The sequence below is a fragment of the Canis lupus genome, chromosome X (assembly GCF_011100685.1).
Source record: "Canis lupus familiaris isolate Mischka breed German Shepherd chromosome X, alternate assembly UU_Cfam_GSD_1.0, whole genome shotgun sequence".
NCBI classification, from domain to species: Eukaryota; Metazoa; Chordata; class Mammalia; order Carnivora; family Canidae; genus Canis; species Canis lupus.
Window position 1 is genome coordinate 14,737,167 of NC_049260.1, and position 27,728 is coordinate 14,764,894.

The following is a 27,728-nucleotide window of genomic DNA, read 5'->3' on the forward strand; positions in this document are numbered from 1 at the left end:
CTAGCTCTCTCTGGGAGGTTGCATACTCTTCTTTTCTGCCTTTACCCTTTTCCTCTTATCTGAGTAGAATCTTGCTTAATGGAAGTAAGGGAATGTGTGTGGTGAACAATCCTTTTGGAATGTGAAGTGCACATAGATAGTTCAGTACAGATGAGAATGTCCATTCAACCCCTATGGAAACCACTTAATTCTGAACCATTTTATCACCTTAAATTTCAGTTGGGACAATTCTTTTTTTTTTTTTGTATATTTTTTTTATTGGCATTCGATTTGCCAACATATAACACCCAGTGCTCATCCCGTCAAGTGCCCCCCTCAGTGCCCATCACCCAGTCAATTCTAAAGAAATAGAGTTTCATCATAATATCCTTATTGTCATGTAGCTCTCATTAATCTCATTTATTAGTTACTCTGAAAATATTCTGTTGGTATTATGATAGTGAATTTTCTAAACCCAACATTTGTTACACTGAAATAGCATCTGAACTTGTTCTGATTTGCATTCAAGCTAGTCAAGTATTCTCGTACTTGATAACATAAAATAAAATATCAAGATATGTTTTATGAGAGTATATGTTACCTTCTGTTAGCTTTAAAAGATTGTGATCATGTCCTATTTCTTTGTTAAATTCACATATGTCCACAAATTTGTATAAAATGTTTTGAAACTGCATTTTAAGGTAGACTACTATTTAGTTGAAGCTATCCTTGTTATCCCAGGATAGTAGATCACTGTCTAAAGTGGGATCCAAACTTTAATAGTAAATATAAGGTTAGATTGGGACTTTAAGTTAGAAAAACGGAAGAAAAATCATAAAAAATAAGTTTATTGTATCATAATTAACACTAGGTTATAATAGCAAATATGTGCTATTTCTTAGAAAAAAAAGAATCAAGTGTTACCTTTTTTGGGAGAGGGGCAAGTTTTGCAGTAAAATTGTAGGGTAGGCTAGTGAGTGACTTTCATAATAAAAAAGAGGCTCATTTAAAAATACTCCAAAGGCTTTGTCAGTTTTCTCTCTTTTTTTATATGACCTCATCTTTCTGTCTTCATCCCTGTCGGTTGTTTACTCTCCAGTTGTTAACTGTTAGAACTGTCGGATCATTAATCAGTGTCTTTTGTCTGTGATTTTCCTTAAAGACAAAACTGACATACTGGGTGAGGATAAAAGCTCATGTTCAAATGGAGGACTTGTGTGAGTGATGACATTTTTATCTGAGATCAGTTCATTGGTTAAAATTTTTTTTTTTTTTTGGTGACTTTTGCTTCTTTATACATCATCATCAATGTAGAGTTTCCGATAATGGATTTTTTTTATTTTTATTTATTTATTTATTTATTTATTTATTTATTTATTTATTTTTTGAGGAAAAGAGTATATGTGCAAGTGGTGGGGAACAGGGAGAGGCAGAGAGAGAGAGAATCTTAAGCAGGTTCCATGCCCAGCATAGAGCCCGAAGCAGGGCTTGAGATCACGACATGCACCAAAACCAAGAGTCAGATGCTTAATCAACGGAACCACCCAGGTGCCCTATGAGTTTGTCTATTAATGTAAGTTCCCACAAAGAAACATTAACTATAGACACCAAATCATCCGGGAGTCTTTAGAGAATCAGTTCTACTTAGTATTTGGATTTTCTGAGAAGAGAAAAATGACCACAGACCAAAAAGTTACTAGAGATTATTGAGTTGAAAGATATTTTTTGGACTATGTGTATAATGATAAAAATCTAGCCTAATTCATTTACCCTTCCTATAACTCTAATTTCGTACAATGAGATCTGATGTTTAGATGATAATCTTCTGTCACTGTTGGAACATAATTCTCCTGCATACACATGTACAAATGTCTGCCATCCTCAATTTATTGAATAATCTAAGAGCAGTGATTTAGACTAGATAGATTTGAATTAATAAAAATTAAAAACATTGTTCATCTTTTACTTGAGGAAGTCCTGTAATCTAGGCTTTATTTTTGACATACACTTGGATCTTCTAGTGTGACAACATGTTTGGCTTCTTAGGACTTTTCAGTCTTTCCCTAAAAGTACAGGTGCTGAGATGAGGAGGGGTCCTCCCTACTTGTCGCTGGGCCTTGGCATATGGCAGGGAGGCTGATTATCAAGGAGCTGTATAGCAGGAAGATGGATTCAGGTTGTGTCTCTGCTTTCATATCAAATAAAATGGCTTGCATTTCATATCCTGCTGCTTATCTTTTCTGTAGATAAATATTTTTTCTCTTAGAATGGACATACTTATTCTTCTTAAACATGAGAAAATGTTTCCTTGGTCATCCGTTCTTTGCTCTAATTGATTTCATCCTTATTTTTACCTGGACTTTAGAGAACTCTGTCTTGATCTCTGGATTGAGGAAACTCTGGCCTCATTTTGTATAATGATACAAAACAAGGGTTCAAAGTCTTTGGTTCTTAAATTATAAAACCTAATTTCTCTGTAAAAGAGGCCTTAAAGCAAACTCTCCCATCTTTGGTTAAACAGAAAATTCAATGAACTAAGCTTGAGCATTCTGGCCAGTCGTGATTTCATCACACTTCCCTTTTTTTTTTTTTTTTAATTAAAGATTTTATTTTATTTATTCATGAGAGACACAGAGAGAGGCAGAGACACAGGCAGAGGGAGAAGCAGGCTCCTTGCGGGGAGCCCGATGTGGGACTCGATCCCAGGACCCCGGGATCACGCCCTAGGCCGAAGGCAGAGGCCCATCCACTGAGCCACCCGGGTGGCCCATCACACTTCCTTTTAATGTCCAGAATGGATCTCTTTCAAGCTTCAGAGATGCTTCTAGGGTTTGATGCACATTTGTACCTTTCATGATTTAATAAGTTTCCATTGTGTTCTACCTGGTCTTCATTGCTGAAGATTTAAGGATTGCCATCTTTTTTGGTATATGTGAGAGCAATACCACCATTCAAAGCTCCCTGGTCATGTCAGTTGCCCTCCTATTGGTATTCCTTCAGTCAAGGCAACCAGACTGAAACATGGTACCTTTAAGGTTTTGTATAAGGATGGGTTGGCTTTTTCTCCCTCCATTGTACCTATTGAAAGGTCCATTTTGGGGGGGCCTCTTTGGCTTTACAAGAATGTCAAGTTTGTGATTTCATAAAGTAGGTTACAGCTATTTCTGGATTTTTTTTCCAAGCCCACATTTCTTTAAAAATAGAGTTACAATAGAGTTTCTGCTCATCTTTAGATTTTTTTTTATTACTTACTTTGCATTTCTTTTGCTCCTATGATTTTTCCCCCCTTAAAAATTGTTTTCTTTTACTTTAGTGAATCTCCCTTCTTAATTTTTAGCGTGTTAGCTTGCCTAACTGGCAAGCTAAAAGTAGGTTAGTTCTTTGGTTTTTTTTCTTACTTAACATCCTTTTTTTACCCTGCCATTTAATCGTCACTCAAAAGAATTTATGTAACATTGTCAGACTTGCTGCCTGTACTAAGCTAAACACCCTCAGTGGTAACTGGCGACCAGATCCATCAGCATCCACATAAGTAGAACTTGCATGGAAGCACCAGGTCTTAGAGCTGGAAGGACCTTCAGAACCATCTGGTAGAAGCCCAACTCCATTTTACAGCCAAGGAACCCAAGACGCAAAGCTGCACAGCTAGTATGTGATTAACTGGGAAAGATGCAGACTTCAAGATCTTTACTGAATTTTTCTTCCACCCATACCATGTTGCTTTGCCACTCAGCTAAGAAGTAGCAGAGTGTAGACCTGAACCTGGGTGTTCTGACTCACTTCTCTAAAGCTTGCTCACTACCTTATACCATGTTGCCTATGTCCCTGTGTTCTACTCAGTGTGGCATTCCCTTCACTCACCCTGAGGAAGTTACTCTTTTCTAGACTTGGTTTCTTCATCTGTAAACCGGAGAAGCCTAGCCTAAATAAAGAATCCACAGGATTATTTCAACTGGAAGGCAGGGATTTTTGTGCTCATGCCACCTTTGAAAAACTGTCTCATTGAAGAGCTTGGCTGCTTTCTGAACCTGAGGTGAGAAGCACGTATAGGTGGAATGTGTATCGCTTTTCTCAGTCATATCATCATTTAGTGCCACAGTTTTGTCAAAGTACAGGGTAAGCCAGGAACCTTCAAAGTACTTGGAGAAACAAAAATTATAGGACAGACCAAGTAATGAAGACTGCATTTTGCCTGCACTTAAGGAATTAATAACTCCACTTCTTGCCTTGTTCCCATTCATTACATTCTTAGTTACCTCAACTTTTAATATCTGTGACAGGTGTACAGTAGAGAAGCCTTCATTTCCTAAAATAGGTAGGCAGCTCAAATAAGGTGGTTTGGGCCCCATATGGTAGGTGATTTTGTGAGCTGCTTTTTCATTCATTTCTCTTTCTTCTCTAGCCATTTTTACGTAGAGTTGGTATATATTTGAATGATGTCCATATAACAATGTAGCAAAATTCAGGGAGGTTTATATTCATAATCAATGAAATTTTTTTATAAGATTTTATTTATTTGAGAGAGAGAGAGAGAGAGATCATGATCAGGGGGAAGGGCAGAGGGAGAAGCAGACTCCTCGCTGAGCAGGGAGCCTGACTTGAGGCTTGATCCCAGGACCAAGATCATGACCTGAGCTAAAGGCAGATGCTTCACTGACTGAGCCACCCAGACACCCCTCAATGAGGTTTTAATGGAAAGAAATCATTATTAGATTTGGAAAAAGCCATGGGATTTTTAAAATCTGTGTGTGGGTGGGAAGGGTGCCCATTATTTAGTTACTTTATGAATGAAAAGTTAAGTGGCTTGCCCAACATCATATGTCGCAGTGTTGGTTCGTGAACAGGATCCAAACTCTTCCAAACCCTGCTTCAATGTTCCTTTTTCTAAAGCCATTCTACTTTAGCCATTCTGAGGTGGCTCTATCTGTTAGCAAAGTGAAACTTCCACAAGTTGCTAATAATACAAAGCTCCCTTTTTTCAGTTGCTTTTCGGGTGCCAAGAATTCACCAAGCATTTGACTAGAAAAGATACACCAGCTGTATTTACTTTTGACTTAGTTGCAACATTCATTTGTACCCAGCTCCAGCAGAGCTTATGGATGTTGTTAATGAATGGTTAAATATATATGTGTTCTTGACCCTTCGTGCTTTCTGTTTTTTGGAGACTCCATTTTTTATAATCACATATTGTCAAGACAATCAGAAATGGAGATGAATAGAGGAAAATAAATTTAGTTTGTCTTACTGCCTGAAAAGCTGCCCTCTCAACATTCTAGAGAGAAGATTGAAAGCATTGTACTCAGAACTAAAAGGGTGAAGTGCCCCTTGCTTGCCATCATATTGCTGCTTCCCATGTTTTAAAGGAATGAGACCTAGTTACATGTGAGTGAAGGTTTTTCTATGACACCAATGGAAGCATTCATGTCAGAAATATTTATTGATCCCTTCTTCGTGCCAGGTACAATCCTAGGTGGCTGAGTATGTATTGCTGAACAACAAAACTTGGGCCTGTCCTCTGAGAGCTCTTGGTTTAGCAGAGGTAGCCACACAGACAGTAAATCCATGAGCAAAGGAATCTATAAATAAAAATGGTGAGAAAGTCTCTGTCAGAAAAGTTCAGAGTAGTGTGATAAGGAATAATAGGGATGGAGGCCTGCTTTAGTTTATTTTTCTGGGCAAAGCTGGTGAGGAGCACCATTTAAACTGAAACCTGAAGAGGAGCCAGCCCTGCAGGGAGTCTGGGCTCTAGAATGCAAGTTCTAGGCAGAAGGAACAAGTTCAAAGGCTGTAAGGTTGAAAAAATAGAGTTGGGGCTATTTTAGGAAGTGAAAGACTAACATGAGGCAGAGGAAGGAAGGATATAAGATGGGGATGGAAAAGCAGACCGGAACCAGACCACGAGTAATCAGTATATTTGTGTTGAATTATTTCCTTGTTAGAAGATTGTTTGCTTTGTATTGAGACCTGTGTGACATTCTTTGTGTTAGAGATATATTTACTTTGATTACCCCAGTCTTGAAAGTAATTCAGATGGGATAGCAGAGAAGTAGGTTAGCCTTCCTCACAAGATTAAAGGCTTTCTAGTCTTCCCTAGGTGTTAGCAATTCTAAAAGCCACAAAATACCACTTAGCCCCAATTTGTAAAACATCTGGACCTCTGTCCCACTACGATACTCTAAGCCTCTTTGGGAAGTCCCCTGATCACATCTCATACATTCCCTATACTGCCAGGTGGCCCCCACAGTGTCATGTTCTTTTCCCCTGATGGGAGCCTGTGACTCCCCAGTTCCCAGTTGACCCCCTGGTGTGGGCTGAGCTAGCTCACTGCTTATGCCACTGTTGGCCTTTGTTATGAGTTCTTGCTTTCTGGTAGGCAGTATCTTTCTCTCTCCTTTACTAATCTCTGCTCTAGGGTTCTTCAATAGTTATTGTTTTGTTATGCTTTTGCTGAAGTAGGGAAAATATTTCACTTGTGTAACCAGTTGACAAAGGAGTGTTGATTTTATGTTCCCTGTTTATTACAGGTATTCTGGTGCTACAAGGCCCCTGCTTTTATTACTATCTCTTTATTCTTTTAACTCAATTTGAACAGGGGCTGGAAGATGGACTAGGATAGAAAATAATCTGAGAAGTATTCCTGGCACCTAATTTAGAACCTTTGCTCTCCCTCTAGCCCCATTTAGCCCCTTTTCTCTTGTGTATCTTGGTTGGGAAGCATTTCTTCCTAGAAGGCATTTTCATCTTTCTTACCTTCATCCCCAAACTCCATTTTCTTCCTCCCTGAACCTAAGGGAGGTTAGATGTGCCTGAACCTGAGAGTCAAAAAACTTAGAGTCTTGAGCTAGGATTTTGACTCTTGACTCCAAACCTTGGGGACAAATGTGTTTTAGAATTTATAACTCTTGGGTTTTAGAATGGAAATATGGCATGCTACTTTAGCACCTTGTAACCAGGTACTATTTCTAAAGCAAACATATTAATGTTCATAAGTAAGTGGGATACACAATATAAGTGGTCTCATGTCAGTTCAGGTTTTACTTTTAAAGAGATTTGCCATAAACTTGGAAAAAGTGTTCAGTTTTTAGACTGAGTTTTGAAATTGCAGGTAAAGGATTATGAACCTGTATTCCATATGTAAACATGGTAGTTAGAGTTTCCAGGCTAAATCTAAAGGTATCATAAAAACTCATTTAAAATAAAGTATTACCTTCCTTACTCCCCTCCCCATTCATCCATTAGAGTTAATGTGACTTCTGTCCTTCCTCCCGCCTGTTGGGACTATCATGAGTGAAATTGACAATATGGAAGGCTATATTGGTTCAGCATAAGTTCTCTATCCCAGTACGGCTACACCATCTGGGTTGGACAGATGCACATACCACAGAAAGACAACAGGAACCTATAGCAGCTGCTGTTCAGAGAGATCAGACACTCTTAGAAATCCCTGCAACTTGACTGTGGCTGCACTGTGGGTGCCTGGTACATGACCTCTGCACACTGAGGTGACTCACATGCAGCTTGAGGAATGAAATGCTCTTTTGAGCCAAAACTTCAGGCCAAAGTTAAAAACATCAGCTGCTTCAGATGCTGCATAGAGGCTCCTCTGCACACTAATACAGATGATTGTTCTTTACCCTTTTAAACTCCACCTTTCTTAGTATGTAGTGTTAGAATGAAAATGACAGTGAATTCATAAGTCATATCTGTAAGTCTGTGTTTATACATATACTTTGCAATACGCAGTATAAGAAAACACAAGCAGAAAATTAGGTTCATGCTGGTCAAGTAAGCTTTTTCTTCTGTAAGTTGCTAATTCTTGATCCTTTCAACAAGAAAATGTGATATTTAATCTTACATCCTTGAACTTCTTATGCAGAAGTACTCAAAGTGGAAAATGGAATTGGTATGTTTTTGCTGTTCTTGGAATTTTTTGAACAGTAACTTGAAAGCTTTAATTTTACTCTATTCACCATTGTTTACATTCTAGAAAATGAAGAAGTCAAGGAAACGACTTTACGAGAGCTTAAAATGCTTCGTACTCTCAAGCAAGAAAACATCGTGGAGCTGAAGGAAGCCTTTCGTCGGAGGGGGAAATTGTACTTGGTGTTTGAGTATGTTGAAAAAGTAAGTCACTAATTGATAGTATGGAAATTTGCTTTTTGTTTGTTTGTTTTACTTTTTAAAAATTTTTATAAGTAATTTCTACACCTAGCATGTGGCTTGAACTCACAACCCTGAGATCAAGAGTCACATGTCTTACCGACTAAGCCAGCCAGGCACCCCAGCCTGATTCTTTTATTTAGGGTTGTTTCTGACACTATTCAAGGAAGCATTATTATCTGGTGTGATTTGTCAATGTACTCATAATCTCAGTATTTTAAAAATGGAATTATTATCCATAATCATTAGAAGCCCTGAAATACATTGAATTATTTTGTGGAATTTAACTGTACAGAGATCATCTTAAATTTCAACAGTGAATTAATTTGGCTTCTGATATTTTAGAATCTGTGTTCAACAAGTAATTTTTAGGCTTGGTTTATTTAAATTAAACCTAGGCAAGGCCTCTGAGGGAGAGATAAGTAAGTTGACAGTGATGACATAGAATGACAGAGGTGTGGAAGGCAGCCTGCAAGCATAGGATGGCTGCCTAAATCAGACCTAGGGTGGCAAATGACTGGGCTCATGGAGCCCACTTTAGTGAATTGCCAGTGTTCTGGTTTTGAGGGAAGAAGATGTGCCAGGAGGCATAAGGTGAGGCTTGAGTAGGTAGATGAGGCCACAAATAAGGAATTGGAAGCTCAGGAGAAAATCGGAAAAGTACACACAGTTCAAATTGTCTGCATACTTGCTTTAGTATTTTTTTTTTAATTGGTTAACTATTAGTGACAATTTTAATGATGTATGGCCTAGGGGCAAATGTATACTACGGTAATCAATACATGTGTCTGAGTTTCTTTGGGGGCAGCTGCCCTATAGTGGTTGGTTATTGTCCAAAATTGAAATAATTACCTTGACAAGAGTAGAATAAACTGGAGCCAGATGGACCATTCGTTCATTCATTCATTCATTCATTATTTTTATTTTTTTTAAGGATTTTATTTGTTTATTCATGAGAGACACACAGAGAGAGGCAGAGACATAGGCAGAGGGAGAAGCAGGCTCCATGCAGGATGCCCGATGTGGGACTCGATCCTGGGACAGTGGGATCATGCCTTGAGCCAAAGGCAGAGGCTCAACTGCTGAGCCACCTAGGCATCCCTATTTTTTTTATTTTTTAAAAGCTTTTATTTATTTAGTCATGAGAGATATAGAGAGAGAGGCAGAACTCAGATGGACCTTTTAGAGGTTTTCTTAATAAATGAGTATGTGGCTCCTAATTTCCTGCTATTTAAACAATAAAAATTATTACTTTTATTAGATTTCACTTCTTGAGTACATGTCTTTATGGGAATCTGCATGATAAAACGAGGAATTTCTACATGATAATATGAGGCTTTCTACAGAAGATGAATACTGGAGAGCATTATGTTTGCCAGGTGCTTTCCATGTCATAAATGACAGTGTCATCACCATCATTATCATTATTACAAAATAAAAAGCAGCATTGCCAAGATGATGGACCAGGAATGTGGCTTTTGAATTAATTCAGCTTTTACAAATTAGTTTTCTAATGAAAATAAATGTACATAGTAATTTCATTTCAAGCAAGACTTGAAGAGTATTTTAAGTTTCTTTGTCATTTTAAAACACTGTTATTTTGAGGGTGGGAAGGGGAAGAGGGAGAGAGAGAGAATCTCAAGCAGGCTCCACACCCAGTGTGGACCCCAACACGGAGCTTGATCCCACAACCCTGAGACCATGACCTGAGACAAAATCAAGAGTCGGATGCCTAACCAACTGAGCCACCCAGGTTCCCCTAAAGTTTTCTATTTCTATGTCAATTTACGTATTTTCCTAAGGGACTTTCCCCACCAAAATTAAACTAAAATTTGATATTTATAAAAAAGGATTGCTGTAAAAATCAGAAGCTCTTTTATGTTATTTTTTTTAAGATTTATTTATTTATTTATTTATGATAGACATAGAAAGAGAGAGAGAGAGGCAGAGACACAGGAGGAGGGAAAAACAGGCTCCATGCCGGGAGCCGATGTGGGACTCGATCCTGGGACTCCAGGATTGAGCCCTAGGCCAAAGGCAGGCGCTAAACCACTGAGCCACCCAGGGATCCCCTATATTATTTTTTAGTTGTCAAGAATAATCATGAAATTTACGATTTTCACTGCCAAGTAATGAAATTCTGACAGATCTATTTCAGTTTGTCTTTTTTATTTCTGTTCTGCTCAGGGTGATGGTTCATGATTAATAACAATTTAATAAGAACAAATGGAGAAATCACTTCTGTGTACCAATTTGTCCCATGTGAGATCTCTCTGCAGATAATTGGCAGAGCTGCTACCAGAGCTTCTGTCTTGTGTCCCCCAGTCTGGTGGTTCTTGCCTTGACCCTGTGGTTTTTCAGTAGAAGGTGACCTCCCATCAGTGGCAGTGCCTAATGATTGACAGTCTCAAGAGGGCAAGAAAACGATGCTCTTAAAGGGTAGGAGTTTTTACAGAGATATACAATTACAGTGACTTAAACAAAATAGAAATTTCCTTCTGCCTTTCCACTCTACCACCCCTGAGATGTGGCTCTTGTTCTCAAGGTCAAAAGGAGGCTCCAGCTATCACCTCCCATTGGCCAGGACTTAGTTTCATGGCCACCCTAGCTGCAAGGCAGAGGGGAAATGTACTCTTCATTCTGAGCACCTATGCATCTACTTACAAATTGTATTACTATGGGCTAAGGGAAGAATGGATATTGAGAGACATTCTTTTCTGCCACTGATCAATTTAGAGCGTAATATGAAATGAGACATACAACTTACTTTCTATTCCATGCGTGCATTTGGGACTTCCTATGCATTTGTTAATTGAAAAAGGCAATTTAAATGGAGAATCATTTAAAAATGAAACATACTTCAAACATTTTAACTTATAATAGATCAATATATATTCATTTACTACTCTTTAGAAGTCAGGTCAAGGCCTTTTGAGTATCTGTCTTCTGATTGGAGTTCTGACAAGTCTTTCTTAAATACATCATATCCATAATGCATCAACTATCATAGCCTGCGAGAGCATCTTTAAAGTGAAGCAAAAGCTTAAAAACATTGTAAAGCAATCTCAGTGCAGAATTCTTATCACCATCATTACCTGTTCCCTGTCAGCGTTTTATAGTTGTTGCACTCACATTTGATTAGACAGCAGTATGTTTAGTGGCTTTCCTTTATTAAGTCTTTCTGAAGTATTAAACTTTGTTTTTCTTATAAACAGCAACTCTCTTTATTTAAAACATTATTTCATTGGTTTATATGATATTTAATGGTATTAAAATAACAAGTGCATCTGTTATAATAGGTACGAGAGTGTTATAAACAAGCAGCTGATTGTATGTATGCAGCTTGACTGGTGGGAACAAAATTGTGAGGTTGTATTAAGCAAACCAGGTTTTCTAACTTTTTGGTCTTGCGACGCCTACACTCAACATTATTTTGGAAACCCTAAGAGATTATTTATGTGGGTTTTATCTATTAATATTTATCATATTTTGAGTCAAAACTGAGCAGTATAAAATATTCATTTAAAAATAATAATAATCCCATTACATATTAACATAAATACAGTTAATAATCCCATTACATATTAACATAAATACAGTCTCTGACTCTAAGTTTCGAAACTTGATTTGTTTGGGATCTATCTGTGTTTATTTCAACAGCATTTTCCAGCCTGTCTTAATTTTTGTACTGATTGCATGGATCACTTCTAATCATAAGGATCATTTTCTTTTAAGAATATTTTCCAGGTGTTCCAGAAATATTTTCAAGGCTTGATTTTACTGCAGGTTTCTATTAAACATGCATAGTGCACTGTGTTAAAATGACTGTTTCTCCCCTCCTTTATACAGTACAGCATCTTATCTCTACTTTGTATTGCTTTCCACTTGAAACTATTCTAAAGTGATGTGTGGAAGGTTTTAGGGAGAGTGGAAAGTACCAGGGTTATTATTTGGGCAGCACTGGGGAGTAGAATGGAATTTCTCTTAAAAGAGAACTTTGATTTAATACAGTATCCTACTTCTGCATGAAAAAGATAGTAAATGGAAAACAAAACAGTTCTTAAAAATGCATGCTGTGCATTGGGTGAATTATCATCCAAGATGCTTTTTTAAATTGTTAATACATGATTTATGGGCCTGCGTAATTTGTGGAGATTAATGACTCCCTATTTAATTTTTAGAATATGCTTGAATTGCTGGAAGAAATGCCAAATGGGGTTCCACCTGAAAAGGTTAAAAGTTATATCTATCAGCTAATCAAAGCTATTCACTGGTGCCATAAGAATGATATTGTCCATAGAGGTAAGTATGGAATTTTTGAAATGGAAAATATTAAGAAAATATCAGAATTAACAATGAAATATTTTATACATTATTATCTTAAGAATATTTCCATGGGCATTGATGTTCCATTTAAATTGAATACATTTTGAAAGTACAGGATATGATATGTCATTTACCTTTCAAGTCTCCTTCTGTATCACCAAAAGGATGGACTGACAAGTTTATTTGGATATTATAGTGAGATCTTTGTTTGTATAACAAGATCTATTCTCAACTTTAGAAATGCCTAGGGATATAAAGAACTCAACAAATAGGAACTGTGAAGTTTCCTTGGAGTTAAAAGAACAAAGGGATGTTCTCTGTTGCCTTTTGGTCCTGCAGGTAATGTGAAACCACCCAGAATAAGGCTTTAAAGGTGGTCACTGACTTCCTGCCCTTGACAGTCACCTTTCATTCCCTCTTAGACCAACCACCTCTAGTATATACTTTAACTTCCTGAATTTCCCTACCCATTAGTGAAAAGTGCCCATTGCAAGTTGTAGATATGATCAACCTTGCATAAAGGTCATGAGTATGCTTCTGTAAACTGTTTTGTCCTTTATTGCTGTGAGGTGGGTGGTTTATAGTAATAAAAGGGCAATTACTTTCTCAGCACAGTCCTTGACTTTATGCAGTTTATCTTCTCCTGATAATCTATCTTAAATTGCAGAGTTTTACAATAATGGGACACATATTGATAAAATAATGAAGCCAGAAGCTGTTTATCAGAAAATGTTACAGTATGTACTTCTGGTCTCTGAATTATCAGATAAATGAATACTACATTTTAATTCACCTATACATGCACAAAAGGATGTCACTTTAAAAATAGTCTCACTTTAAGAATAGCTTAAAGGTCATGTGAAGAATGCCAACTCCTATTAGAAAAAGTCTAGAAAATGTCTAGAAAAAGATAGTTTATATTTCTCTTGGATTTGACTTTCATACCAGTTACCTTATCAAGGTTGTTGGTGGTATAGATAGATCTCCGAGTCAACTGCATATCTAATATCTATTCTAATAACAATCTATACTATAACATGAAGCTATTAATAAGGAACTGAGCTAGCTACATTTCTAAAGTGATCCTGTGATTTGGTTAAGTGTATAGTAATAAATCAATGGTTGTGAATTAGCAGTAGAAACCATGATTCTCTGCAGATTTTACTCCCATCTCTTCCCTTTTTCCATTTTCACCTCTGCCATCTGATAGAGATGAGATGATGGTTACTCTAAAAATAGTATTGTGAGGTGCCTCCCAAGGCAGGAATTAAATAGCATTTTCTGTGTATTTCTACTCAGCTCCCACCACATCTTCTGAAGATCCACGGAAAAAATGAGAAGTCTTTTCTTGACTCATGCAGTATAACTTCAGCATTAGACATTTATAATTGTGAACCACACAGGAAAGCTAAAGAGATATGTAAATATAGACATTATGTAGAAAATCACAACAGAAATTCTATTTTTATGAAGTTTTTTTTTCTAGTAAATATAATTCTAGCTACTTAAATGTGTTTTTAAGGTATTTTGTGGGTGTAAACCTTTTTTTTTTAATATCCTATCTCCAAAAATTTATGTTACTAATATTTTATAAAGTAGAATAGTTCCTTGAAACATGGTGGTCTAGATTCAGTGATTCTTAAATTCCTTTCAGAAATCCCATTAATACCTTTAAGATTTAAAGGGAAAAATATTTCTTAAATTGTGGGTCTTCATGTTTCTCAAAAAGAAATTAGTTGAAACTTTAATGTACCAGTATAAAATGTGTTACCCTGCTTTTCATTGCTATAGGTTTCTATTCACCTTACTCTGGATATTTCTAATTAGGTGCCATTATAGTGACCAATAGTATCAATCAGCAGTCCATGGAACATTTTTTAATAATTGTTTCTTCATCTTTATATTTCAGATATAAAGCCAGAAAATCTCTTAATCAGCCACAATGATGTTTTGAAACTGTGTGATTTTGGTAAGTTAAAAAGAAATTGAGCCCTGTAAGTAGAATTAATTTAATATAACAAGTAGCTTTTAAAGGCTTATTAAAAGTATTTTTTAATGTTTTGACTTAAACTAGCAGAGGAATATTCTATTACATCATATGTTGAAAAATCGATTGCTGGGAGAATACTGTACTCTGCATAGTGTTGTCTACATTTAAAAAAAATTCATAAGGCAGTATTTGTTTAATGAGAATGCAAAGCAAATAGATGCACGTGCATGTATTCATAAGCCCAGTTCTTAATGACTCCAGAAAACTAATTTTCTATGAAATACCACTATGACTTCTGTTTTGAGTAGGATGAAAGAATATTTTTTAAATATTGTAATAATCATTGATAGAAATTATTTTAGGTATAATCATGAACACTAATAATATGCCAAGGTAAATACATATGTATCCTGTATATGCAATAATTACATACTTGTAAGAGTCAAAGACACTTTTAGAACAATTCCATTTATTCCCCTCAGATGTTTAATGAATAAGATTAGTAATTGATGTGTAATATCTCAGCTCCTGGTTGAGCATATTAGGAAGCTTTTGAGTTGTACTCAATCCTAGTAGAAAATTGTGCATTCTTTTCCATGTATATAAAACTGTATTAAGTGCTATTTAAGTTAAAATAATGTACAAAAGTTTTAAAACTATAAATTAGGGTGTTTAAGTTCTGGATCACCTTAAGAAAATCTTCTGTCTAATCCATATGCTGAAGAAACCTTGATTTTTTTTTTAATGTTATTTTTCATATATCCAAGTATAATCATAAATATGATGTAAACCTCTATGTATAAAAGAGAATGCATTGCCTTTCATTAAATATGTTAGTTTAGTATCTTGTAGATGGGTCAAACAAATGAGAAATGGAAGCTAGAGAATGCACTGTGTGAATGACCAGATTTGTCTAGTGTAGCTATTAAAGGCATGTATAATTGTTTTCACTCAGTATTTGTAAGGAATTTGAGTGTTATGAACCTGTTTGCCTGGGGAAAAATGTTTTAAAGGACTTAAATTTTTTCATACTTTATAAAGAATGTTGCAAAGAAGAATCCTGCTATATGTTTTTTTTTTAATCTGCTAGATGTTAAACATCTTATAAAGTGCTTAGGAGAATAAAAAAATACCAAAATATAATTATTTAGAAGATTTTGACCTTGACATTTTTAGCACTTTCTTAGCATTGTGATTTTCAGAAGTATTTCTGGTTCTATTTCTGGCTTCCTATCAATAATTGTGTTACCACCAAACACTGAGATTTTGTGCACCTCATATGCCCTTTACTGTTCTTCCATGATTTTATGGATTGGTGATCTGCTTAAACACACAAATTACTGAAATTTGTAAGCAAGTTATAAATACAAAAAAGATACCTATAGAATGGTTGATAATAGGAAAAGGATATCCTTGGACTGGCATCATTTCTTTCTTTCTTTCTTTTTTAAAAAAGATTTATTTATTTATTTTAGGGGGGGAGAGAGTGCGAGCGAGTGTGTGTGCATGTGGCGGGGGGGTGGTTAAAGGAGAAAGAAAATCCTCAAGCAGATTTCCCACTGAGTACGGAGACAGACTTAGGGCTTGATCCCAGGATATCGATATCATGACCTAAGCCGAAATCAAGAGTCAGATGCTTAACCAGCTGAACTACCCAGGCACCCCCAACATCATTTCTTAAAGAAAGACAATTTTAAGTGATAAGGAGGTTTCACATGGCAGCACTGCATGTGGTACTCTGTGCCCTAGCATACTCAATGAGGACTTCCGAACTGCTTTCCCTCCCAGGGCATGGAGCTCCTTTGTCTAGCTTGAAGAATCTCATTTGAAAATAGGAATATTTCTTCCAAATATGCCTTACAATGAAGCATTGATTAACTGAAGTTCAGGCTTTGTTTTTTGCTGTGGTTGTTTTTATTTTTTATTCCTCCATTTTAAGAAACACTATTTTCTGCTTTTCAAAACTGACAAACACCTTAATTTTTACCCCTGATTTTAATGTTCTGGTTCTCTGTGACTATCTGTATGCTTTTGGCGAGCTAGATGGGTAATTAGCTTACCTACTGGCTTATTTTTAGACCCCAAAACCTTGTGTGAGGGTTTAAAGGGAAAATAATGATTAGAGTCTATAAGTAATTAAGATACCCCTAATATGCTTCTCAGTTATATTAGGAGATGAAAATAATTTTGGCCTGCTTAGTTTCCATCTTTGTCAATCATTAGTTCTTTATACAATGGCTAGAATTGATCAGCAATTATAGATCTACAAATACTGTGTTAAGTCCCACATATTGGAATATAATGGCCATCTATGACAGGGTATTTTAGCTTTGACTTGAGCTCTTGTGGGGACTTCATTTTGTTCCTAAAATTTGCATTTATTGAGAGAGCTGACTTAAAAATATGCTCTGAATGCTTATAAAAGCATGTGATGACTTCAAAAATATGGATTTCTTTAGTATAGGAGGCAACTGACTTTTTTTAGTGAATACACTATTCTTTCTAAATAAGAAAATATTAATAGTGAATACACTAAATATTCTTTCTAAATAAGAAAATATTAATATTAATTTAGTGTATTCTTAAATTATTCTTTTAATTGACATATGAATGTCAATTAGTAAAATAATTGAAGGTGCCATTAGTAAACAGCCCATTCATTACCAGTCATTATGTTCTTTTGATGTTCCTTTAAAATATTACTAACACTGAAATACTTTACCAACATGAAGTTATTATTTATTTTTCAAAGCTATACCTTTGGGTTTTTCTGTCTTTCAGGTTTTGCTCGGAATCTATCAGAAGGCAATAATGCTAATTATACAGAATATGTGGCCACCAGGTGGTATCGGTCCCCAGAACTCTTACTTGGGTGAGTTACCGTCCCTAAATAAAATGACATTTATATATTTTCTGATCGTATATCATTAGCTTAGGGATCATGTATGAAAGATAAGATCTTTAGTTAATCAAATACCAGTTACCAATTGCAGTGTAACAATCCACCCAAAAAACTTAGTGATGTAAAACAAACACCATTTTATTTGCTCAGAATTCTAGGTACCAGTGTTTTGGGGAAGTCAGTAATTGAAGTTCAGCTGGATTGTTCCTCAATCCATTGGTCTCAATGGGAATCACTCAGGTAGCTACAGTCAGCCAGCAGATCATCTGGAGTCTAGCTGGTGGGTTTACGAGGCTTCAGCTGGAACAGACCATCTCCGTTCCATAGACACTCATCCAAGTTGCTTCATGTGATAACTGAAAAATTTCTTGCAGCAAGAGGGCAAGCCCCAAAAGCAAAAGTAGTTTTCAAGCCTCTGTTTGCATGGCTTTTGTCTCATTGGCCAAAGCTTGTTACATGACCAGGCCCTGACTCAAGGGATAAAGAAATAAACTCAACCTCCTGTTGGGAGGCCTGGCCTGTCTGTTGGTTTGTTCATTAATTAATTAATTCAGCAAATACTTATCAAGTGTCTCTTATATCCAGCCACGTTGCTAGAAACATGATGTAAATACTGAACCAATTGCCAATTTTCTTCTGAATAGAGAAATCCTGTTTGATGGCAAATGACTATTCAAACACACTGCTTTGATGATTTTCTCAGCAACATCACATCCATCCACTTTGTGCCCACCCTTCCTTCTACTTTATTTTTTTTTTAAGATTTTATTTATTTATTTATTCATGAGAGACACACACAGAGAGAGGCAGAGACACAGGCAGAGGGAGAAGCAGGCTCCATGCAGGGAGCCCGACGTGGGACTCGATCCCGGGTCTCCAGGATCACGCCCTGGGCTGAAGGTGGTGCTAAACCGCTGAGCCACCTGGGCTGCCCCTTCCTTCCACTTTAAATGCTCTTTCATCTGTTAACCCCAGAAAAGGATTTTCTGATAAGATTCTTTTTTTCTTTTTAGTATGTTTTAACTTGAGAGCCTAAGAAGGAGCCTATCCTCCTGAACTCAATCACAGTTATATGAATAATCCTCTACTCACCTTATTTGTAATATTTTCTTATTTTCCCTATATTGTATTTACTTCTTTGGGACCATCCAAGAATGGAAAAAGAATGCACATTCTACAAATAAAATGAGATATGGTGGTAATGATGACCAGTGCTCTAATTATAGGTTTCATCTCTTTAGTGCACCAAATGTGTATCTGGGGGATATGAGAAATGTAATTTTTAAAGATTTTATTTATGTGTTTGTTTAAAGAGAGAGCTTGAGTAGGGAGCGGAGTAGAGGGATAGGAAGAGAGAATCTCAAACAGACTCTGTGCTGGTTTTGGAGCCTGACTCAGGGCTTGATCTCATGACCTGAACAGAAATCAAGAGTCAGGGGCGTGGGGGTGACTGGGTGGTGAGCACTGAGGAGGGCACTTGACAGGATGAGCACTGGGTGTTATTCTGTATGTTGGCAAATTGAACACCAATAAAAAATAAATTTATTATTTAAAAAAAAAAGAAATCAAGAGTCAGACACTCAACCAACTGAGCCACCCAGGTGCCCCAAGAAATTTAATTTTTAAAAGATACTTTTTGGGGTGCCTGGGTGGCTCAATCAGTTAAATGTCTGCCTTTGGCTCAGGTCATGATCCCAGGGTCCTGGGATCGAACCCTGCATCGAGCTCCCTGCTCAGCAGGGACCCTGCTTCTCCCTTTCCCTCTACTGCTCCCCTACTCATGTTCTCTCTCTCTCTCTCTCTGTCAAATAAATAAATAAAATCTTTTTTAAAAAGATACTTTTTTATATAGTAGGAATATAAATTTCCTTTTGTTGAAGATCATGATGATTATGTTTAAGTTACTCACTGAAGGTTTATTTTGATGTTCACAATTTCCCAGTGTGTATTTTTTTTTCTTTTTTTTTTAGTATTTTATTTATTTATTCATGAAAGACACAGAGAGAGAGAGGCAGAGACATAGGCAGAGAGAGAAGTAGACTCCTTTCAGGGAGACTGATGCAGGACTCAGTCCTGGGACTCCGGGATCACAACCTGAGCCAAAGGCAGACGCTCAACTACTAAGCCACCCAGGTGCCCTTCCCAGTGTCTATTAACCATCTGGTTGTAATTCTTGATTCATTGTTGACATAGAACCTATACGAATTGTTGATATCAGTTATTGAAAGCTTTACTTTAAAAAAAATCAATAGCTTGCTTTATCTTGGGAAATAAATGTGGTTAGTCACTTTAGTATCTCTCTTTGTGTGGATAGATTTTGGAATTTCTGTGCTAATTTTTAAACTTGGTTTTAGGGTTGATTTTCTTTTGTGATTGTCTTTGTTTCTTTTTCTGTGTACTTCTGTCTGGACTTACTTGGATGCATAGTCCCTTTTCTTTTGGGAGGAATTGGAGTTTGAGTTTACTGGGCAGATTTGCCAAAGAAGAAATGAGTATGAAGTAGATCATTCTTAGAACACCATCTGAGGATTCAATTATGGTAGAGGACTTTTTATAATATAGTTTTGTCTATACAATGGCCCCAAGGAGTTCATTCTGAGGACAGCCTTATTGCAGACCTTCAGAGAGTATTTGCTGCCTAATAATACCTGTCAGAAAACAGCAGTTATGTTTAGAAATGTGTGGGAGCTACCAAAAGTAAATTGCAACTTCAATTAATTTGAGCCAAATTATATATTGCTAATTAAATGATTGTCAAGTACTAGTTGAAGAACCATATTATTTGTGTAAAAATCCCGTTGAAATCTGTTGATATTTGGTTAACATTAAAAATGTACATTTTTGTACATTCTCAAGATTTTGTCCTTGACATTCAAAATAGTTCCAGCTGCATAAATTATTCACATCCATTGACAGAAGAAAAATAGTGCGATTTGGTTATGTAGAAATTTTCCCTAAGTTTCTCCATCTAGCACAAGGTTTTTTCTTTTGTACAGATATTAAAGAAATATCAGTATCCTTTCCTCCTCAACAAGCTACCAAAAAAGTCTACATGAAGTTTCCTAATATGGTCCTTAGGTTTTTGTGGGAAGGAAATGAGATAAATAAAATACTGACTTACAGTTGTAGTGATTTATTGTCCTAGAAACATATTCTGTATACTGTTAACAGTGCTTTAATTTAGAGTATTAAAAGTTTTGTATTACTGCTGTGTCATTATAGCATTCTAGAATTTCATCCCATATTTTTTTTTCAGATACTTTATTTTCTCTTATCTTTTTAATTTCTTTAGAGAAACATGAACATGAGGAGGGGAGGGGCAGAAGGAGAGAAAGAATCTTAAGCAGCCTTCATGCTCAGCATGGAGCCTGACATGGGGCTTAATCCCACAACCCTGAGATCATGCATGACCTGAGCTGAAGAAAAGGGTTAGACACCTAGCCAACTGAGTTACCCAGGCACCCTTGGCTTTCTATTCTTTCTTTTTTTTTTTTTTTTTAAGATTTTATTTATTTATTCACGAGAGACGGAGAGAGACAGACAGACAGACAGACATAGGCAGAGGGAGAAGCAGGCTCCATGCAGGGAGCCTAATAATGGGACTCGATCCCAGGACTCCAGGATCATGCCTTGAGCCGAAAGGCAGATGCTTAACCACTGAGCCACCCAGGCATCCCTTGGCTTTTCATTCTTAAAACTTGGATTATTTGTATTTGAAACTAAAGAAAATATGGTTTCTTAATCTGCCACATATAATTTAACCTAAGGCTATAGATACTGGGGCATACATATAAAGCATTTTTGGAGTACTTAGGTTTTCACATATAGTCTCCACTTATTAATAATAGTAACACTCCTAAAGCCTTCTCGTAAACTCAGATCCAAGTGGAGAGCTGTAAACCCCTAAGGAAATGGAAAAAAATGCTTTGAGGCAAATAATTATCATAAAGCGCCATATACACAGGGTACAAATAGTTTCAGGTAAATAATACAATAGAGCTTAGACCACCCTAGGTATTAGAAATCGTGATTCTATACAATCAAAAGTTAAATAATATTCAATGTTTATTGTTTAAGAAGACACGTGAGCCAATAGTTACATTTTAATAGTCTGAACTCAAAAAATGGATGAGGTATAACTTTTTGACATTTCAAGAGCTAAAGGATAATTACCTAGAAAATGCATTTCCTGGGAGTATTTGATTTTCCAAGTGAAATGTTAACTCATCAGACTCATGTGCACTGTATTAGGGTTTATTAAGCCATTCATGTTCAAAATATGCCCAGAGGTGAATAGACTTCAACTTAGTGTATACTAACTAAATTGTTATTAAACTGATGGTTTTATTAGCATAGATTTATTTACTTGTGCTCTGAATTTTACTTGGATATCCATAATTCCTTTTCTTCAGCCTCATTTTTAATTCCTTAAATACACAAATTGCTTTAAATTTTGAATCTGCTCAAAATAATTTGGAAGTTATTAAAATGTATTTCTTCTTCATTTGCCAAGATAATCTCTCCATTTGCTTTTCAGAGCTCCTTATGGAAAGTCTGTAGATATGTGGTCAGTGGGCTGTATTCTTGGGGAGCTTAGCGATGGACAGCCTTTATTTCCTGGAGAGAGCGAAATCGACCAACTTTTTACTATTCAGAAGGTGCTAGGACCACTTCCATCTGAACAGATGAAGCTCTTCTACAGTAATCCTCGATTCCATGGGCTCCGGGTAAGAGGCTTTACTAAAAGTCCAAATGGAATCAATACAGCAGTATTTAAATCATTGTTCGTTGCACAATGGAATGCTAAGCTATCCATCGAATACTATTCCCTTTCCCAATACAATGTTTATAATCCCCATTATAATATTTTATTTTTGAATCTTATATAGTATTTGTGAATTTTAAGAAGTAGTCTGAATTTGAAAGTGGGAACTGCTAATGTTTTTCCTAGTTTATAAGTTCCAAATTTTCAAACCCTCTTCTAGCATATGCATTATCATATTCTACACGTTGGTTATCTCAGAATGTTGCTTTCTGTAAAATATTAAGCATCCTCAAGAGATATAAAAATGTATAAATGACTGTTGCTTATTTGAACAAACATATTTGCAATGATTTGAGGGAGACTATGAATACTTGCATTCTATAGATTTAAAGGTTGTGTTCTAGAAGCTATTTCTTGTCTGTTGACAGTGAAGCATCAGTGAAGCACTTCAAACTAGTATATTGTCTTGGGCAGCCTTTTCTGGACTTGCCAACTTTGTATAAAACTTGTTTTCAGGGAATATACTGAAAAGGGCCTTAAGATATAAACTTTCCCCAAATGAGAGACAAGCAACTTGCAGAGGCACTTTATTAGAGTATCCAGATATAGGCTGCCTACCTATAGGCAAAAACTACTTTTGCCTATCTATCCCAAGAGCTACTTTTGCCATCTACCCCAAAAGCTACTTTTTTGTTTACAACTACTCTGGGCTAACATGCTGATTGGTGACCATTGTGAGAACTATAAAACCGCCACTTCCTTTCTTTTAAACACATGGTCCCCAAACCATGTTTTCTTGACATTTGCAGAACACTTCATTTTTCTTTTGACTTTCTGGACCTCAGTTCATTTCACTTTGAAGAACAAACCCTCCTCACACATGAGCACACAACATAGTGGCTGCTTCTCTTTCTCTCTCCAAGCTCTCACCACAACTTGTCTTTTTTTTTTTTTTTTTTTTTTTTTGACTACTATAAGCATTTTAAGATTTTTTTCATCTTCAGGGATTTGGGATTTGTCGCTCTTTCTCCTGGGAAAGTGCTTCTGTTGCACGATCCCTTCTCACTTTTTAAGTCTCCCCTCCAAGAATGTCCCCCTCTTTGATGCCACCAGCATACTGCCCCCATCATCTTCCTAGTGTCTCCCTTACTTAGCACCACCCTTCTTTTTTTCTATCCTAGCACTTACCCTAGTATGTAGATGTGTTGTTTATTTGTTAATTATCAACTGTCAAATTCTCAACTACTAGAGTATAAGCTCCCCAATGGCAGAAATCGTCTGTTTTTTCACTGTATTTCCAGCATCTGTAGTAGAGTCCAGCACATCTAGTTAGGGACTCAGTGAATACTTGAATGATACATTGAGCCAGTTTGTGTCGTCAGCACTCAAGCTCAACTGAGCCTCCCTTCTCTCTATCTCTAATGCTTCTTTCACCCTTAGCAGGTTTTACCTGAACTTATTGACTACTCCTAAACTCCTCTCTCCAACTTTCTGTCTTCATTCTTTTCACATTGCATTTGGAATAATCTTCCCTCAAATTGCACATTCAGTTCTGTCTCCTTTGGGTTTGAAAGCCTCAACGGGATTGCTTACATTAGGAGGTAGCATTAAGAACCCCTTGCTCTTAGCCCTCCAGCCTTGTCTGCTACTTGTTCCCACCATTGCCCCCTACTTAACATATTGAACTTCTCACCATTTCCTTGACATGTTGCTTCTACAGTTCTGTATTTTCATTTCTGTGATGCTCCTAGTACTCGCTCTACTTCCTGGAAAGCTCTTCCTCCTCCTTTCCCCAGACTGAGGTCAAGTATTCTCACTCCCGGAAGTCCTTCCAGACTCTTCCAAGGAGTGGGTGACTCCCCTTTCTGTGCTCTGGTAGCATTCATTGCCATCTCTTTTAAATAGCTGTTTTCAAAAATTATATATGTATCCTCGCTGAACTGATGAATTCCTTGAGGAAATGAACTATCATGTCTGCCATTATATTCATAGCACATCTAGAGTAGTGCCTACAAGGTTGAATAGTATTCAGTGATTGAATATCTGACCTCAGGATTTTAACTGTAACTTCTGGAACATCAAGCTGGCCCTGTTGGCTTCCTGTTCTATGCCTGGTTAAAGAGACTCCATGCTGATTGCCTGAAGAGAGTGTAAACAGATGTGTAATAGTACCTAGCCTTAATAACTTGTAAATGAGCCAAAGAATTAAGACGTTTGCACATGAAATAATTGGAAAGCAATATAACATCATAAAGCCTGGTATATAATAAAAAACTTCATTCTTTAGTGCATTACACTGTTTTCTAAAACATCTCTCAATATGGCTGAGACCACAAGAGGGTTAAACATTCTGGAAAATTAGAAGTCATAATTGGCTGGATTCACTGGAGAAAGATTTATAGAAGATTGGAAGTTTATAATGGATATGAAGAATGAGTAGCATTTGTGTTAGATAGGCCAAACGAAGGATCTCATTCCCTCATTTGTGTGTGGTCTGTTTTGTTCACAGACCTCCTCACTGAATAGTATTATCTATAAGATGCTGGATACCACATGACAACACTGCTTATAAATAACCGTCAGAGAAATTGCTGCTTCCATGACACTTTGATTTTTATAAACGTTAATATTTTTACAATTTGGTCTGAAAGTGTTTGTGGTATTTTAACTAAATTAGGTTAATCTTTTTGGAGGCTTAGCAACGTCATTTGAGGGAAATGTCTTCCTTTATCATTCTGTTGGAGAATATCTGCGACAGATGGCCAAGCATGTAGGACGTGTGAACTGGAACTTCCATGAGACACAGACTCACTGGCGACCGGTCTAGTGTTATTGGCATTTCGATTCAGTTGTGTAGGGATTGGAAAGTCAACAAGATGTTGCTCTATTGGTATGCTTTATTTAGAAAAAGTAGCGATCGATGTCCCATAGTCTAGGACATAGATTCTGGAGTCAGACTGCTGGGGTGCAAAGCCTGGCTCCATATTTCCTACATGAATGACTTTGGCAAGCTTCTTGTGCCTCTATTTCTTCATGTAGAAAATGCTGATAACAGAAGTACTACCTGATGGGGTTGTTGTGAAGGTTAAGTATTATCTGTAACATGCCCAGACCACTGCCTGACACATAGTAAGTGCTCATTAAAGATGTGCTCTTGTTGTGTTGTATTGTTCAAATGATTAAGAAAGAAAGAGAAGCTACTCATTGGGATATAATTTAAACTTCCATGCTTGAGTTTTGGTTATTTGTTGAATTATCACATGAGAATGGTAGATTTCATTCAAAAGCATATAAATTAATTTTTTAAAGTTAGTTTGGTCATTTTTTATCATAATATTTTTAATACCTTTTCACTCTCTTCATTAATTTTCTTATCAATGAAATGTTACTTCTGAAGAAAGAAAGGAACATCTGGTAGCATAAGATAGACCTCATAAGCAAAATATTAATTACAACGTAGCAGTACAGAGTTGTTTATCACAGCATGACAGGTGTCTTTCTTTGGGCTGATATTTAATACTCCAACAACATCCAAAAAAACCTCCCTTGAGAGAGGTGCCTAGGTTCAGAAAGAGTGTGGGTTTGAATTATAGACCTGGGTGCAAATATTAGTTCTGCTTTTTAATTACGTAACCTGCCTTGAATCAGTTACTTGAACTTTTTGATTGTCACCTTCTTCATCTCTAAAATAATAAGAAGAATTGCTACCATGCCTTGTATAGCATCGCTCTGTAATTAGTTATAGGTTTGCCTGTGTCTGTGTTAAGTTCATGTATTCCTTCTACTTCCTCTGTCTGGGGTGCTGTCCTACTTTTCTCTGTCACCACATTTTACTTATCTTTTAAAACCTAGTTCAAATATTGTCTATGGATTCTTTTTTTCTCCAGCTGCAAATTGCCTTGGTCTCTCCTTTCTCCAACCCTCAAGTAGAATTTTTGACTGTACACTTCAGTGCTGATTGCTGTCCTAGCCAACTGTGGCAAGTTGCACCTTCAGTGCAAGGTTTAGTTCTGACCCATATGCAGTATCTCTGGCCATCCCTAGCACAGTGTGCAGATAATGTCATAATCATGACTTAAGGGCCTTGTTTGAAAATTTTCCTCCATAACTAGTCCTCCCATCCACGTATTTAACACGTTTAAGGATTCTAGTACTTTGAAATACTCTTATGTTGGTATAAAGAAAATAACGTATTAAAAGCAAAAGAGCCTTCCTATTGCGAGGGAGTACATGGCATCAGGCTCTATTACTTATTCATCTACTTAGATGTTGCAAAATGTGAGGTGGTAGAGAGGACAGAGCACCTAAATAAATTTGATCTCCTCCCCTCATTTTATTTAAAAAGGCATTTATTAATTTAGGAGACTGTTTGTCTCCTGTTCCAACTTATATAAAGCAAGGAATTGAAAATAGGTCATTAAAAGAGTATTTTAAAAGCAATGATAGGAGCATCTGGGTGGCTCAGTGGTTGAGTGTCTGCCTTCAGCCTGGGGCGTGATCCAGGGGTCCTGGGATCGAGTTCTGCATCGGGCTCCCCACAGAGAGACTGCTTCTCCCTCTGCCTGTGTCTCTGCCTCTCTCTGTGTCTCTCATGAATAAATAAATAAAATCTTAAAAATAAAATAAAAGCAATGCTAGAACATGTATCTGAATTCACTATTTCCATTTCTGTGGCCTTTTAAGTACTTGCTTCTGCCTTCTCTCTCTCTCTTTTTATTTTACTTCTCTAATTTTCAGGAGTAAATGATGTTGTAACAAAGGCTTACGAATTGTCTGTGCAAGCAGACAAATTCTGTATAAAGTATATTATAACTGAATTGTCTATATAAACATACAGTACTGTGTAAACTGTATAAATACAGTCTCAAATTTTTATAGTTAGGTTTGTTTTACATGCTTCATTGTCTGACTAGATTTAATATTCTCTTTCACCTGCACATTTTCTGTTACTTAACACCCAATCCTTTTAATCCTTACCTCAAATACCTAGACACAAAAGTAATAGGCATAGGAAATAAATTTGACTTTGGCACTAGAGCAATAATGTCTGTTTTTTTGCTACCTTTTCCAGCACTCACAGTACATGCACATGGATCCCACTCCCCATGTGCTGACACTCCTCTCCTGTTGTTCTTACAGTTTCCAGCTGTTAACCATCCTCAGACATTGGAGAGAAGATACCTTGGAATTCTAAATAGCGTCTTACTTGACTTAATGAAGGTGGGACAAGTTGATATTGTCTGTATAAAATGTCTTTTGGTTTATGAGTTTTTTTGTGTTTTCATGTGATCAGAGCCTGCTTTTGTAAAATACATGTATTTTGTTAATAGATGTATAGTAGTAATGGGGGACTATGTTATGTTAAAAGCATGCAATTTATTTAAAATAGAAGCAGTACCTAGTTTTATAACATTCCATGTAGATAGGGCCATAAGATACCTCAATTACATTCCTAAAATGGATAGAATAATAACGATTTAAATATAAATAATAAATAATTTAAAAATTTATTCAGCATTGAAGAGCTGCATAGTAATAACATTTCAAAACAAATCTTAAAATGAAAGTTGAAAGAAAAGAGATTCTAATTTTTTTTTTAAACTTGA

The 27,728-nt window shown here is 36.5% G+C and overlaps 1 protein-coding gene across 13 annotated transcripts in view; it reads left to right on the top strand.

The window, feature by feature from the left end:
• CDKL5 (cyclin dependent kinase like 5) overlaps positions 1-27,728 on the top strand; it is a 212,744-nt gene that overhangs the window by 140,300 nt on the left and 44,716 nt on the right. For all 13 annotated transcript variants that reach the window (XM_038586967.1, XM_038586972.1, XM_038586964.1 and 10 more), the window contains 6 exons: positions 7,967-8,103; positions 12,321-12,441; positions 14,375-14,434; positions 17,237-17,327; positions 21,895-22,084; positions 27,262-27,342. In XM_038586967.1, the coding sequence (XP_038442895.1) occupies positions 7,967-8,103; positions 12,321-12,441; positions 14,375-14,434; positions 17,237-17,327; positions 21,895-22,084; positions 27,262-27,342 (680 nt within the window). The remainder of the gene's footprint in view (positions 1-7,966; positions 8,104-12,320; positions 12,442-14,374; positions 14,435-17,236; positions 17,328-21,894; positions 22,085-27,261; positions 27,343-27,728) is intronic.